The sequence below is a fragment of the Myotis davidii genome, unplaced genomic scaffold (assembly GCF_000327345.1).
Source record: "Myotis davidii unplaced genomic scaffold, ASM32734v1 scaffold115, whole genome shotgun sequence".
In the NCBI taxonomy this organism is placed as follows: domain Eukaryota; kingdom Metazoa; phylum Chordata; class Mammalia; order Chiroptera; family Vespertilionidae; genus Myotis; species Myotis davidii.
In genome coordinates this window covers 3,471,823-3,489,017 of record NW_006291010.1, presented here as the reverse complement: position 1 = coordinate 3,489,017, position 17,195 = coordinate 3,471,823, and the positions used below count along the sequence as shown (strand labels likewise).

Sequence of the window (17,195 nt, the reverse complement as noted above, 5' to 3'; positions counted from 1 at the left end):
AACACAACATACTAAAGAGATGGGGAGAGAACTAACCCAAATAACTTTTGAACAGTTAAAAACAAAAAAGAAATAAAAATTAAACTCAAATTAATTGTTTTTGAACCAGGGGGCAACTCCTGCATTGAGCATCTGCCCCCTGGTGGTCAGTGCACATCATAGTGACTGGCCAACCGGTCGTTCGATCATAACGGTCGCTCTGGGCTTTGTACCTCAATTTCATTACTTTCATCAACCTCTTGTTTTAGTACTCCTTGTAACTATAGTCCAAGGAAAGTTTTGAAATTCTCAGCAGGTACAGAGTTCTGACTATTATGTTCAAGCAATGATTTGCTGAAATTTAAACTATAAAGTTACATACTTAACTTTGATATAAATTTCCTACCAATTTCACAGAATCATAGAATTCTGGAGGAATAAAGAATCTTAACTGATTTCAAATACTATCATGTATATAGTTGAAATCTTCCGTCTTTGTACTTTAGGCCAAAAATCTACCCAAGGGTAAAAAAAAAAAGGAAATCTATAAGACACAATTTCATTACATCAGGCAATAATTATTAAAAACACAGCAAAGCAGATAACAGGACTTTAGAATTTATCACGTTTATGACACGTTGGTGTCCATATAACTTATCTCCAAAATTTAACCAACTATTAGACCCCACTCGGTTAACAGCTATCAAGAAAAGGACATGTGTAATCAATCTACAGCATTAGCTATCCAATCAATGGCTAATAGCATCAGCTCTTAGGGAATTTTCTTAGAGTAATTCTAGAACAATTAACCATTAATCATTACAGGATCACTAGATTCATTAAGAATGCATTACTTTCAATTTTAAAAATTGAAGAGCTTAGTGAGTCTTATCTCATGCTAGGTGAAAACTCTGTTAGTTTCCTCTTTGAAGATAATATGTCGCAAATTAGGCTCCTTTCACTTCTTTTTAGGAAATACCATTAATTCCACTATTCATCTCTTAAAAGAATTGCACAGATCCTGATATTTAACTTCCACTAAATATGTCCTGCATATTTACATGTGTGTACACATACAAGTCCACGACACAGCTCACTTCTATTTCCAGAGTGAAAGTGAACAATTGTTACAGGAGTCAATTAGCTAACTTGCCTCAATTAGCTTCACTGACTGTGCAGAGATTTCCCAGATGCAAACTGCTATTATAGAGGAAGTAGTTGTGCTTACTGATTCTTGGCCTATGCTACTATTAGGGACAGGTACTTGGTGCTGCTATTTATATTTTATATTAACTGTAACTCACAGACAAGCCTGTGGTGGATGCTGAAGGTGAGCTAATGCAGCAATCCGACCTAAACATTATGTAGGATAGTGGGCAGGCTCTGGCCCGGTTTCTAGATTGGGGATACTGAAGAGTCTGTAGTAGGCTGAAAATGGCCCCAAGCCTGGAACCTGTGAATGTGATCTAACACGCAACGTCTATGGACATTAAGAATGCTGACATGGGCAAATTATCCTGGATGATCCCGGTGGCCTTACCTGAAATCACATGTATTCTTCTAAGGGGGAGGATCTGACAGACTCAGAGGAGAGAGCAATGTGAAGGGGGGCCACAGGGATGTGAAGACTCTGGTCTTGAAGACAGAGATAATGCAGCCACAACAAAGGCGGGAAGAGGTGAGAGCAGGCTTCCCGAGGGCTTCTGGAGGGAGCCTGACCCCGCCAACACCTTGATTTCAGCCCAGAGACACAGATTTTGAAGTTTTGGCCTCCAAAATTGTATTGTCCAGATTCTCTCCAGAACTATGAGAATTAGTTCAACAAGTAATTAGTTCAACAACTTTCTGTTGTTTAAATAAATCACTGACTGTGTGGTCATTTGTGGGTCACGGGATACTAATACACAGCTTATCATGGACAGCAGTAATTTCAGTATGAATAGAGAGCAAAGTCAAACCAAAGTAAATGAACTGAGTTCCTACTGTGTGCCAGGACCATGCTAGAGTTTATCATAAACTTTTATTTGTAATCCATTCTCCTACTAATACAGAACTGAAATTTGCTATTGAATTTTTGGGGTCTGACAGTGACTAGGTCACCACACTGCCTTACCCCAGATTTAGCACAGGGATAACCAAGATTGAGAATGTGGACATTTACCCCTGCTCAAATGCAGTTTCCTAGTCACAGAAATTAATGCCGATCTTTTTCTTTTGATGTCCTGTTTTTCTCATCTTGTGCATTAAAATGGTTCAAAATGCTGAGGGAACATCTGCTCACACAGGGTAGCAAAAAGACAGATAATATGCTTTCCAATAAGCCTAATAGGAGAATGTTCTTTTGGTAACAGATATTATGTACAGTGTCCATAAATCTAGGCCTGAAAATATTCCCTGAAGACTTATGAAACTGGATAAAACTGAAAAATTACACACAAGTTTCCACAAAATATCTAATTCTCAAATGCCTCCAATTTCTCTTTAAAAAAAGGTAATTTTCCAGGAAGAAAACCACCACCTAAATAAAGTATAATGAACATAATTGTCACCTTTGATTACCACTTGTCTAGGAATGGTTTATTTTCCATCTTGTGTCTCATTCACCAGCATTAATCTATATGATTCTAGCCACCATTTCAAGTAAACATCTTGGACATTGTAACCTTCATTTTATTCCCTGGTAATTCTATAAAATCCAGTATATCCTGCCTTGCACACATGACTAACTGACCCCCTGCTCCCACAAAATATCACCTTTGATATGCTGCCTACAAAAATAACGTATCTGTGGATGAATCACGGCATTCACTGGTGTTCACTGTTTTGTCTTATTCTTTCATGACATTGAAAGGAGATGGGTGGGGAGGGGAATCAATAGGTAAAACAACAGAACGGACATATACATGATATAGACACTTCTCAATTATCAGTCACTTTGGGGGTCTGGAATATTAGGTTAGATCATATTAAATTTCTAATACTCAACTGTTTTTGAACTTAAAAAACGTCAGCGGTTTCCTATGAACCTACTAAATACCTGAATCAACCCTATAATTTCTGAGCATCATTTTAAGTCTCAGATTCTCATACACCAAATCTTTACCAGAGCCATTAACAGCAGTACTCTGGACACATCCTCCCTTACGCTCTTATCCAGGGCTGGTTACCTGCTAGTCAGGAGATTACTGAAGATAATAAACATGGCAAAAGGGGTGAGAAGGAAGGAAATGGAAATAAGAAGACAAAGATGATCTACCAAGTAGATTATACTCCTTTACAGAAGGACCATGAACTTATGGTGCTACCTTTTTCCTCAGTCACTCAATGATCTTGCAACATTGTTTTAAAGTTGGAGCAAGTCTTGAACCTTTCTCCTTCAAAAGTAAGTAGTTTGAAAGCTATGATAAAAACCTAGTTCTAAAACTATTCTTCTCATCTATCATTTCCTACTACCTTTCCCAGGCCAAAAAGCAAAACAAAAATAAAAATATCCCAGTAGTAAATGAAAAATGAATGAGTAAATAAAAAGTTCTGGATTTTGAAAATCCATTCATAGTATTAGCCAGGTATAGGGGATGCAGAAGAGAAATCACAGAATTTAAAAATGCAAGGGGCAAAGTATAATATAGGAGAAAAAGGGGAACGGGTGAGAATTTAATTTCTGGGTATAAAACATCCCACAGATTATCACGTTCAAAAAGCAAAAGTTCTGAAAGCTTAAATACAAAGGCTAATGTATGAAAGATCACTGTATTTCTATTCCAACTATGGGTTACATGATCACAGAATAGTAGCCGACTGCCCTGAAATTATTTCAAAGAAATGACACAGAAAACAGGTATGTATCACATTGCAGAATCAGGCAAATCAGTAGGAAATTTTACTGATTCTATAATACATGTATCTACACTACCTAAAAGATACTTTCCAGTATAAAATACTAATGTAGTAGTGCCTCTCAAACTTAATAAAGACAGTTTTGCCCTTATGGATGGTATTTTAGATGGTGCTGAGTCCACTAAATCCAGATAGTGAAATCTATGGAGAATAATAGTCTATAAAATGGAAATCTTCAATGACATCAAAATACAGTTTCAAATAATAAACTGCCTACAATCAAATTCAAGCCATCCTCTATCCCACAGATGATAGTGTGAGTAGTAAGTAATATTAATGGTATCAGTGTGTTTTAAAAGGTTAAAAAAAAAAAAGAGAGAAAACCTGGTAGCTGAAGAATTATGGCACCAATAACCATTTTCACTTGAGCAACACATGATTTAACCAGTTTTCAAGAGTGCTGATATCTTATGGAGTTCCTTGAAGCAACATTCCACCAACAGATAAATCTTCCTGAAAGACTAAATATTTTTTTTTAATGTGCTTGGCAAGATACTGAAATAGTTTTGAGGAACTTAGTGAACTAAAAATATGGCAGTTTCTTCATTCCTCTTGGTTTTAAGGATCTTACCATTCCATAAAATAATTTGTGTCTTTTCAAATAATAGAGAAAAAGAGGTCAATCTAAGTTCACTGTGTGACTTAAGAGTAGCAGTAATAAATGCATTTGTGATACTAAAAACAATTGTTGGTAGTGCTAGTTCTTCCTCATGCTGTTCTGATGAGCTAGTTCTAGTAAGTACACAAAGCAAGGCTTGGGCACATAATTGAAATGCCATCAATATTCCTCTCTATGATATGTGAAGGTAAGGTAAAAGTGAACTTCCTTTTTTTTCTTCAGAAAGGACTGCATTTTAAAGAAGCTTTAGATGGCAAGAGGACCTAAAAATAATCATGGCATCTTCAATTAAAGCAGGCTGCCATTAACAAAGGCACACTGATCAGAGGTAAAGGAATGGTAAACCCTTTACTTGTTCTTAATTTTTAAGCTAAAATTAAAAATTAGGAAAGATTTCTAAATTTCAGCTTTTAAGAATATCAAAGCTCTAAAACATCACTTCATTACTAATCAAAAACCCAGTATCTCAATACCATGTGCTGCTAACTCCTTTCAAAGTTCTTCCTAAGACTGCTTTTTTTTGGGACTTTTTAAAAATTTTATTTTTCTGAAAATGGCAGAGCAAAGGCTATAATAAAATGTTTATAGAATTTTAACATATTAAATTTAAGTAAAATGCATACATTTGAAATATATTTATCATAATTTATATAGTCATAAATTTTAACATATAATTATATATGTGTAGATGTACATACATATATATGTTTATATATTTATACAGATTTCTTTGCATTGATCTATCCAGAATGATACCATGCTTTAACTTTTATATATCTTAGTCTCCAGTGAGAAACACTGAAGTGAAATAGGTCACTTCTTTTATTCATTTTTTTAAGACTGTATTTTTAATTTGCTTATCAAATCATTGTTCACTGGCAGTGGGAGCTCTACCAGCCCTGGAGGAAGACATAAGTTTTGGGAAAGTCCAAGTAGGAAGAGTGAGAGCTTATTCACGTGGAGATTTGCTCAAAATGGAGCAGCCATCAAAAGGACTCATGGACTATAATAGGGCAAAAGGCTTTCCTTTCTGCACCCCACTTCTCTGTGAAAATGTTAACCTAGTGGGAGGAATGGAATATATAAAAATGGAACATGAAACCTCTCTTATTTTCTGCCTCTTGTTTTTCCCCAAATTATCTTTATTTCACAGTCCATCTTATCGTCCCTGCCCACTGTGTCTGTTCCTTTCATTCTAGTTGTTTTCCCATTTTGCCACTTCCTTTTATTTCAATGTGCCATTCCTCTGGAGCCCTACTCATTTTTCTCCTGCCTCCTTATTTTCCAGTCTTCCTGAACCATCACAATTCCCTTCTGTGCTTGGAGCAAACCATCCTCACCACTATCACCAAGTCCTTCCTGCCCCTTTCTGAGCACAACACCTACATGGGAAGCCTCATTCTTCTCCTGCAGTTGGCAAGGAGTAGTTATGATCTTAACATTTTTCAAAATGTAAATTCGACACCAGAGAAAAAAGAGGAAATTTTATAGTCAACTACAAGGACATTTATGCTCTTTGTTTGTAAAGAGTAAATAATAAGTAATGAGCTAGCATTACTCCTGTTTCCAAAGACCTTTCCCATTCCACACTTGTGTTCTCTGTTCAATTAATAGAATTTCAAGGTCTAATTACAGCACCCAAAGTTGAAACAGGGTAATATAGTCTGCTACACTGTGGTGTGTTTGGTTGGGCAAATTAAATTAAAAATAAAGCCAAGGCTAGTCATGACAGGAAGGATGACCTGTAATTAGCACATCTGTAATAATGACTATAATTGTCACATTACAATACACTAATCCCACAAAACCCAAGATTCAACTCCCTGCCTCTACATACAGCAGTTTTATGTAGGGATCCTAAAGGACCGTTCCACAGAAGGAGATCCAGTGACAAGTCAATGTTGATACAACAGGGGGAAAGTAACCACAATTACAGCACAAATGCTGAGACTAGTTCAGATGTACTATTCACAGAAATGGTTTCCGACTCTACACACTGTGGCAGCCAGCTTCTGTGATGCCCCTTCTCTTCCCCACCCCACCCCACCCCACCCCTTGAACATCCTCTCCTGGTAGTCACACCTCTGTGTAGACATCTCCCACAATGTGTCAAGAGACACAACAGACACGGTATGTGACTAATGCAATATGACCAATAGGATATGGAAGTGATGAGGTATAATTTCCGAGGTGCAAGTGCTGAACTTCGCAATTTAGTGTGCTTCCTAGTTAGTGTATACACCTGGATTAACTAACTGCCCCTACAACAAGGAATATGAGTATTAGCAAAAAGTTGTCATTCACCTAAGTCATCTCCAGCTAACCAGCTCCCACCTACCTTTCCCCAAAACTTCTAATATCTAGCTAAGGAATTTAAAGCAGTCAATGTGTTGAGCAGATTAAAAAACAGAATCAGGCTCCACTCCTCAGCCTCAAAAGAGAATCCAGCTCAGAGAGGAAGCAGAGAAACGTTGAGGAAAGAGGGCTGAATTTTATTCTTGCTCAGAATTCATCAGCTTGTTTGTGGGTAGTAGCCATAGCCAAGAGAATTTTTTTTGGTCTAGACGCCCCTTGTAATCCCTTCATATCTCAAGTCCTTGGCACTCAAGGTTACTCAGCATGACCCAGACTGCAGGATGTCTTGCCTCTCAGCACTCTGGGGTGTGATCAGAGGCTGGGTGTACTGTTAACATGATCCCAGGAGGCAGTTCTCATAAGCAGAAAAATGTCATGGTCTTTCTTCACCACACTCCAATATTTTTAAAGTACTTAGTCTTAATAAGAGTCTGAAACTGTATTAAGAGCTCATGACAGCCCTCTGAAATACAGGCTATTAATTACCTCCATTTTATACGTATGTGAAGAAACTGAAACTTTGGGAGACTATCTTCCTCAAAGGCACACAGCTCACAAGTGGCAGAGCTGGAACTAAATGCAAGGTTCCCACTAGTAAGCTATTTTGCTTCTAAGCAGGGCACATTTGTGATGCTGATCTCTGACCCAGTTAAATTCAGAAGTCAACTTAGCTAAATGAGAGAAAGACATACAAAAGTTTCAATTCAACAAAATTGAAGGTTATATATGTACCAGAAACAAACCATGTCATCACTTACATCTGCTGTTTAAAGGATTCTTTGGAATGATATGTATTTTACCAACATGGCTTCTGATGTCATCCAAATGACTCTATGATCAGTTCCCAAGAAAGTAAAAAGGCAGAGAAAATAATATGGGTTCACAGAGTTAAGTACTACATATGGTAGAAACTAATCAAAATCCTGCCCTCAGTCTTCTGGTAAACATTCATTTCAAAAGGAAATGCAAAGAATTTTTTCACATGTCACTTGCCCTTTAACATATAAATGAAAAATATTAAGCTTCAAGTATGATTTAATGAATTAAGACTTGTTAAACTGACATGACAAAAATGTCTCATCTTGAAAATATAATATAGTAACATCTTTAAAACATTCCAGACTGCAACATAAATATAAGGAAAAGGACAAAAAGAGGATGAGTGATGTAACTTGATAAAGACAACTATACACTCCACTCATCAGCAACAATTTGGGCCACTACAGTTTCCTCTTTGTTGAACTGAAGATTTTCCTGTGCACTATTAAAGTTAGCACTTCTCTCATACGGGGGTCTTACAGAACAAGAGTTATTCATGGTTTAACATCTCCGGCTTGGGCCCTCAGAGGGGAATGCCCAGGTCAGAAGCCACAGGTCAAAGAGCAGCACGCACCTTCTCCAAACAGCTTCTGTCTCCAAGCCTGTCCTTTCCCATCCACAGGTGGGCAGCTGCTCCACGGCCTGCAGCCACTCAGAGGCCTCCACAACTGAGGACGCCTGGGTCTGGCAGCCCACATTTAAAATAGAAGTGAGGGTGTTAAATGCCCAGTTTCTCACCGAAAAGAATGTCTCTTGCATTTGGCTCCAGAAGTCTACGTTATCTTTTTAAAAAGGAAAAGTTATTTGGGCTTGTTTGGACTATTTTCACTTTTCAGACTGTACTTGGCTGAAAGAGGAGTGAATTCCACTGACTTGAGCTCACTTTTAAGTTTTTCCATGTTTTTTTTGATAGGTTTGCCATGCTTAGGAGACCTCTGCAGCTGCAGACAGGTGAAAACACAGGATTTATCACCGCCAAAGACCTGAGACATGAAGCACTCATTAAAATCCACCCAGAAACTGTACGTTTTCAAATGCGGAGAGCAAGCACACACTCTATGAGCAAACAGAACCCTGCCCCCTCCACACCCTCTCTTCCCAAAGCCCTGTCTGAGCCTGCAGAGGGGATATGCATCGGCGCTAGAAAGGGTGCCCGTGAGAGGAGGCCCTTATGTAGTGTGAAAGCCCCGCCGAGTAACTTACTTTAAGCAGAAAAGCACCAGTGTTCTCTCTTACAGAGAGCCAAGACCGAAAGAGATTCCAAAACAAAATCTGCCTTGACTCCCAACATTCCAGACCTTATTAACAGTAGGCTCGTCCTTTCGAACAAAGGAAACACTGTCAGCCTTGCACAGGTGGATGCAGCCACCCCCGCCCAGAGCCCCCACGTCCAACCGAGGGCAGCCTTCAAGGACTACAACTGTCCACCATCTCAGACCTTACTACAGTCATTCTTATCAGCAGAATACATAAACTTCCCTGCTAATTCTCAGTAAACAGCTACTGGGGGCAGATTCTGGCTTCTGAGAAACAATAGAAACATATAAAGACAGGAAAAAAGTGTCAGAGAGGACCTTCTGGGAAGGGATTGGAATACAAAAACCTGATAATAAGAACTACAGCTCGGGTCAGAAGGCAATTTGTGATCTCTGAAGGAGAAAAGCTCAGGAGTAATGCTTTTGTCACCGGCTTTCAGGGTTACAATCAGAAATTATGACTCTATGTGGTGGAATTTCATCTGAAGTGTAACTGAATCTTTGGATTCTCAACAATTCCAAAGGTCAGATGCCAAAAGTATGCTGTATCCTCATTTCTACTATATTTGGAATTCTTACCATTTTGTCTCAATTTTTCCCACATGTTCTAAAGTTCTAAAGGTCTTCACATAAGCTACCATCTGTATGCTAGCAACTCAAAGGGGCTCTTTCCCCACCAATGGATCCTCACAAAGTTTTGATTTTTCACTCTGACTTCACATAATCATTTCTAACATAGCAGATAACTTTCCTCTCCTTTCTGGGGATACATGACAAAGGGACTACAACTCTGGTTGAAAATTGGGGAATTTCAGTTACAAACCCGTATCCCACTCAGTAACTTCCTTAATAATAAATGCTTTGGTTTTTACTAAGGATAAGATGGAAGGAATAAGACTCCCCTCTTAATAAAGGGCAACAAAAACCTTAGCCTCTGTGATGAAAGGCAATAGGACAATTTTAACTGGGTTTTGGCCACAGAATAGGCAAGGCCCAGCTCTTGCACAACAATCTGCACACAGGACATTTTCCATTCCTGTCCTGAGCACCCATGGACTTGGTGCCCAAGCACTGATCCAAAATCAAATCTGGGAAAGGAAAAAGAGAAAAATTCTTGAAGTATTTTCCCCTAACTAGTCCTCATTATTACGCCCTGGGAAGACAGGCAGGCTTCACAGAGTAGGTGCTCTCTGAGCTGGTTCTTGAAAAACTGAGAGTTTGATAGGCAGAGGGACAGAAAGGACAGGCCAAGAAGACAGAATGAGGCATATTCATGAAATAGGACAAAACTTTGGGCACCGGGCACAGGATGGGGAGGGGAGGACCTGCCGTACTTTAGGAGGCTAGTGGGTGCCACAGTAAGCAGTTTAGATTTTATTCCCCAGACAATGTGACTATCCCATCAAGGAGGGGAATGGCATGTTCAAATCTAATGCAGCTGTGGCCATCCATAATACAGAGGATGGGATTGGGAGGAAAATCATCACACATCTTAAAACATAAAGTCAATCAAGGATCACACTGAGCAAAGGCAATCAGAGCTTGAGCTTATAAGAAATGTACGAGAAGACATGAAGACAGGGTCCATTCCGAAGGATGCCCCAGAGGGTATCCAGAGTGCTCTCTCACTCAGCTGTCAGTGTCCCATAACGTGGCACTTGGCCTGAGATGCCAGATTTCTGCCCAGTCGCAATCCCTCCCAGAGAGCCTGAACGAAGCTTTCAGAAGAAGTGGTCCAGGTTTGGCTTTCAAAATGTAAGATGGCTGTAAGCAGAAGGAAGCCACATCTGATTTACAGGGGAAGGGCAGAGGGAGGGTAGAGAGATACCTGTTTTGAGAAGGGGATCCCTGGGATGAGAGTTGACCCTAAGATTACAGGAGGAAGACAGTAAGAATGTTCAAGTAACAAGGGTGACCATCATACTGAAGTGTTAAGAACTAAGAGAGGCTATTTTTAATATTTAATAACAGAAATTAAAATACCCATTTTATAGGTGAAGGGACTACTAAAAGCAAATAGCATGTGACAAAGCCGGATGTCTGATACCAAAGCCCTGTTCTCCACCCACATCAGACCATTAACTCCAGGTAGTTAGTGCAATGAAACAGGAATCATCCATTTCTCTGGGGGCACTGTGGGAGTCTGTCCTGCCCAGGCTGTTTTCCTGAAGGTAATTGTAAATGAAAGGAGGGGGTGGCTGCAGAACTCTATCCTTCAGCAATTTTTTCTAGAAGAGGAAATGGTACAATAATTACGTGTTCAAACAGAAGGCCTATTCTGGAAAACAAAGCAATTAAGATGAAGGATTCATTCCACAAATATTTACTGAGTACTTGCTATCCACCAGGCATAGTCCCAGGAGGTAGGTAGAGAATGGTTAGTTAAGCTAAGTTCCTATATTACATCAGGAACAACGTCATGAACCACACCTCTGTAACCATCTTTAATATCAGATATAGTTCGCCCTAGCCGGTTTGGCTCAGTGGATAGAACGTTGGCCTGTGGACTGAAGGGTCCCAGATTTGATTCTGGTCAAGGGCACATGCCTGGGTTGTGGGCTTGGTACAACATGCAGGAGGAAGCCAATCAATGATTCCCTCTCATCATTGATGTTTCTATCTCTCTCTTCCTCTCTAAAAATCAATAAAAATATATTTTAAAAAAATATCAGACATAGTTCTCTTGGCTGACCATCACTCCCAATGGAGGTTTGTTGTAAAAAAACATGAAGCCAGATTAGGTGAAGAGATTCTGATTTGGGGAGGTCTGAAGTGAGGTTTAGGAATCTGTATTAAAATATATATATATATATATATTTACACACACACACACACACACATATATATATATATAATCTCACAGGACCAAGTACAAATTTAAAATCTGTCCCTTTTTTGTTAACATTTGTCTTTTGTAAGTGGTAAAAGGGTAATTAACTCATTTAGATTTCCTCAAAAGCTAGGGAATTCTGAAGTAAAAAGTTTGGCCTCCTCTGGAAATGTGGACATCTTAACTCAAGTAGACTTTAGAAAATACCATAACATGGTTAAGTGTATATCCTATTCTTGTGTAAACCACATATGAATGGAAACAGATCCATCACTCTAGTATTAACTGCAGTTTAATATTAATCAGATGGTGTCATACACTTGAGAATTATGTAAAAGACTTGTTTCCTGGGTATAGAAGTCAGCTGAAATAAATGCAAGCACAAAGATGGTCTGGGATAGAATGTTCCCAATTATAAGAAAGCAGAAAAAGTCTTTGGTGATTACTACGGCCAACACTACATTCTGAAACAGACTGAAACATGAGCAACATAATGGACTACATAAGAGGTGATTTGTTTACCTTCTCCATCTGATATGTTTCCCTCTTTGCTTTGACAACCAGGAGGCCCAGAGCCTCCTACATGGCCTACATAAGCAATTCTATAGGATTCTTTTATGTACAAACTTACTGTCTTCATCTTATTTCTCCTCAGTTTCCTCAGATATTTATTTAATGGGCTGCTCTTTAGAGCAGTTTTAGGTTCACAGTAAAATTGAGCAGAAGGTATAGAGTGTGCCCATCCATATATGCACTGTCTCCACATTCATAGAGCCTGTCCCACCTATCAAAATCTCACACAAAGTGGTACACTTGTTACAACTGATGAACCTACATTGATATATCACCATCACCCAAAGTCCATAGTTTACATTAGGGTATATGGAGCTCTTAGTGTTATACATTATACGGATTTTGACAAATGTATAATGACATGCATTCACCATTATAGTATACAGAGTCCTTTTGCTGCCCTAAAAATCCTCAGTGCTCCATCTTGTCATTCCTCCTTTCTTCCTAACTCCTAGAAACTATGAATCTGTTTACTGTCTCCATAGTTTTTTTAAATATTATTCTCAATTGTAGTTGATATACAGTATTATATTAGTTTCTGGTGTATAAAATAGTGATTAGACATTTATATAACTTATTAAATAATCACCCCAGTAAGTCTAGTACCCATCTGACACCGTACATGGTGATTACAAATATTATTGACTATATTCCCTATGCTGTGCTTTACATGCCTGTGACTGTTTTTATTGATATAGAAGCAACCAAAGTATCCATTCATAAATGAATGGATAAAGAAGACTTGGTACATATACAGAATGGAATATTATTCAGCCCTTAGAAAGAATGAAACCTTGCCATTTGAATGGACCTAGAGGATATTATGCTAAGTGAAATAAGCCAGACAGAGAAAAACAAATACCGTATTTCACTTACTAGATGTGGAATCTAAAAAACTGTCTTCATAATTTTGCATATCATATAGTTGGAATCATACAGTACATAGACTTCTCAATTTGGCTTCTTTTACTTAGTAATATGCATTTAAGATGCCTCCATGTCTTTTCATGGCTTGACAGTTCATTTCTTTTTAGCGCTAAGTAATACTCCATTGTCTGGATGTACCACATCTTACTTATCCATTCACTTACTAAAGGACATCTTGGTGCTTCCAAGTTTTAGCAATTATGAATTAAGTTGCTATACACATTTGTGTGCAGATTTCTGTCAGGACATACGTTTTCAATGCATTTGGGTAATTGAAGACTTATTTTTTATCCAACATGTAAACCTCTCAAGTCCTTAATGAAATAAGCCTCTATATGTATCTATGTCATCTTCCTTAAATCTCTTTTGGTGTAAGACAGAACAAAAGTTATTATAGAATAAATGAACTAATCAAGGTAGATCAAACCTCATAAGCTCTCTGAAGATAGCTTATACATTCTTTCTTTCCTGTGGACTGAAATTCTCCTTAGGAAAACATTTCTAATTTTTTGTGTATGAATTTTAGTCTATGTCTAAGGTAATAAAATAATTTTAAACTTAGAAATGACAGTATTATTTCATGAAAAATTATTCTATATGGAAAATATAGGGCTTTGCCTTAAGAGCTATTTCAAGGCCTCTTGAAGCTTGGGTCTCTTTTATATACTTATCTGTGTTTTGTTTAATAATATAATAATTTGTAATACCTTAATCAATAAAAAGTTAAAAATAAATAAGTAAATATAAGAAAAATTTTGGGGGAAATGCTTAATAATAATTATAAGAATAATTCATAAAACTTGGAGAATTAAAAATAAAGCCAAAATTAAAAGAACCTATAATACATTTCACACAGAGAAATGACTATTGACAGTTCACTGTTATCTTACTATTCCTCTTATTTATGCTACAATTCACTCATACAATCCATATGGGGGCCAATGTTGATGCCAACGTCCGGTTTTACCGTTTTCCTCTGCTCTGACAGAGTCCAGTCTTCCTTACACAATCAAACATACATAACCTCCATCTTTTTCATTCACACACAGATTCGCACGTACACCGTCTTGTTTCTCCCTGGTTATGGTCCAATAAAGAAAGGGGATATTTAATGAGTATAATAATCAGTTCTTATCCAGTCTTTTACAGTTATTCATGCCTTTGTTTATATCTGTAAACTCACCTAGCTTATCAAAATGTTACCTTCTTGCCCCAGACAGGAGGCTCAGTTGGTTGGAGCATCCCATACACCAAAAAGATTGTAGGTTCAAATCCGGATCGGGGCACATACCTAAGGTTTCGGTTTCAAGTGACCCTGGTCAGGGAGCATATGGGAGGCAATGGATCGATGTTTCTCTCTCACATCGATGTTTCTCTATCTTTCTTTCTCTCTCACCCCCTCTCTCTCTCTCTCTCTCTCAAATCAATAAACATGTCCTCGGGTGAGGATTTAAAAAAGTTATCTTCTTCAAAAAGCCTCTGTTTTTAACTCCTGGGGCATCAAAATAGGTTTTCTCTAAATCTTATCTAAAAACTGAATTTAAAACATATATAAGTTCTTTCCCAAATTAACTGATCTATACCTACAAGATTAATCTGCAAAAAAACATAGGCCCTTTTGAGTGGATGTCTCTCTACAATATGTGGTGACCCTAATTCTTGCATCTCATTCTTAGTCTATGAAAAGTTCATTCGGGATGCCAAAGGTAGCGTTACACAATAACTCATACCTGAAACTAAACAGAAATATATTCCTCTTACACAATGATAAATTTCAGTACAGCACAGAATTACACCTGGTTTTATCATGTATAATTATTTTGAGATTTAAATTATCCCTCTGTCTTAGAAATATTGTTTTACTTTGGATCTCTTCCACATCTATCTACTTAGAGTGACACAAATGAAAAAGGCTAATGTAAAGACACTTTCAGATACTTGTTACTGAGATTAAGTAGTACTTGGCACATATAACCAAAAAATAATATTTTCCCATGAAGTGTTAATAAAAGAGAGATGATGCTATATTGTCCTAAAAAAAAAAGATCAGAAGTCTACCCAAAGATTCCTAGTAGAAAGACCAACCACCATAATATATAATGCTCTTATGTAAAAGATGTTTCTTTTAGGATGACCCCATCTCAGTAATTCTCTCCTCGGGGCAAACATTTTTGCACATTACCTTGCAAGTCTGAATCATTCGACTTTGGACTGCTTCTTGCTCGGCGCTCCGTTTTCTTAATTCCCGGCCCACCACCACTGCCGCCACCTCCACCTCCACCGCCTCCACTGCTGTGGCCTTTCCCATAGCCATTGTACACGGTTGTGCAATTGCTTTTGTAGATAGAAGAGGGTGGGCTGTTGAGGCGATTCTGGCGGTCGATCTGGCGGTCTTTCAGTTTTTTGTGTGGAGGCTTGATGTACTGGTCTTCCCGGGTAATGTAGCTTGACATTCCATAGAGTGGTATAATTTCTAAAATGGATGATTATGACAAATGCCAGCTCAGTCTATGTTTCAATAATAAATTATTAAATGGTTAAATAACCTGACTATTAACAAGCTTTTTTAATATTACTAAATACAGTATTAAAATATTTTAAGAAAATAATATACATGTTATACATGCTTATAATAGTCCCATTTGTTTCTGATCAAAGATTAATTAATCTTTACAAAAAATATTTTTATTGATTTCAGAAAGGAAGGGAGAGGGAGAGAGAGATAGTAACATCAGTGATGAGAGAGAATCATTAATCAGCTGCCTCCTGCATGCCCCAAACTGGGGACTGAGACTGCAAACCGGGCATGTGCCCTGATCGGGAATCAAACCATGACCTCCTGGTTCTTAGGTTGATGTTCAACCACTGAGCCACACCAGCTGGGCTAGGAATAATTAATCTTTAATTACTACACTGTGTGTTCAGACATGTTTCAGACACTTTTATACTAAAGAAGACAAAATTAGTGTCCAACAAAAAAAAAAGCTCCTATTCTGATTGAATTTATAAATTTGATTTTGTCTGTCAAAATATTTTTTCAGCTGTTGCAATATATAAAAAGTTAGAAAAAATAAAATACCCCTTAAATGTGTACCTAGAATCAAGATACTTAAAAATATAGTTACCTTTGTAGACAGAATAGCTTTCTATTGGAAAGTATACAGCACCCAGAATAAAAGGAGTAACTTGTGGCATCTAAAATAGCCAACATTTGAATAAAACCTACTAAAATGATGAGATGAGAAATTTCTATTAAAAAGAGTCAAAGCTCACAGAATCAGGGACAATATTCAAGAAGATATTGCAAGGGTGAACATAAGCCATCCCTTCAACTTGGTGTCAAATAGAATATGTTTGGTTGTGGTCTCAAACTCCTATGTTGGAGTAATCAGGAGGCAAGACTAGTAGAATGTTAAGCTGGCTTAACTATGCATATTTTTAAGTGGCTCTAAAGAAAATGGGAGCCTGCAAAATAATCTCATGATCGGAGCAGAAGGGGGATATATTAAATTTAAATAAATTAAAAGCAATATTCAGATATTATTTAAAATGCAAAACACAGTATAGATTGGGTCCTTATATGTTTATATGAAAAAAGGGTCCTACATGCAAGACCTAACCCAATCCTGTTCCAGGCATACCAGGACTGTATGCCACCCTAGTTAACAACTGGTGTTTCCACTTTTCACTTTCTTTCTCTTCACAAAACTTAGGAAAGACCTTTAAAAAGCAAACATTCATGCCCTGGCCCATGTTTCTCAATAGTTAAGAGCATGGGCCTGCACACCACAGGTTAGAAGGTTTGATTCCCAGTCAAGTGTATGTACCTGGGTTGCAGGTTTGAAGTGTCTCTCTCAGTTCTCTCAGTTCTCCCTCTCTCTCTCTCTCTCTCTCTCTCTCTCTCTCTCTCCCCCCCCCCCCCCCCCTCTCTCCCCCTCTC

General features: G+C 37.9%; 1 protein-coding gene across 1 annotated transcript in view; it reads right to left on the bottom strand.

Moving 5' to 3' along the window:
• Window positions 1-17,195, bottom strand: part of FNDC3B (fibronectin type III domain containing 3B) — a 269,959-nt gene that overhangs the window by 121,801 nt on the left and 130,963 nt on the right. The window contains exon 6 of the mRNA XM_015564176.1: window positions 15,438-15,728. Coding sequence (XP_015419662.1) covers window positions 15,438-15,728 — 291 coding nt within the window. The remainder of the gene's footprint in view (window positions 1-15,437; window positions 15,729-17,195) is intronic.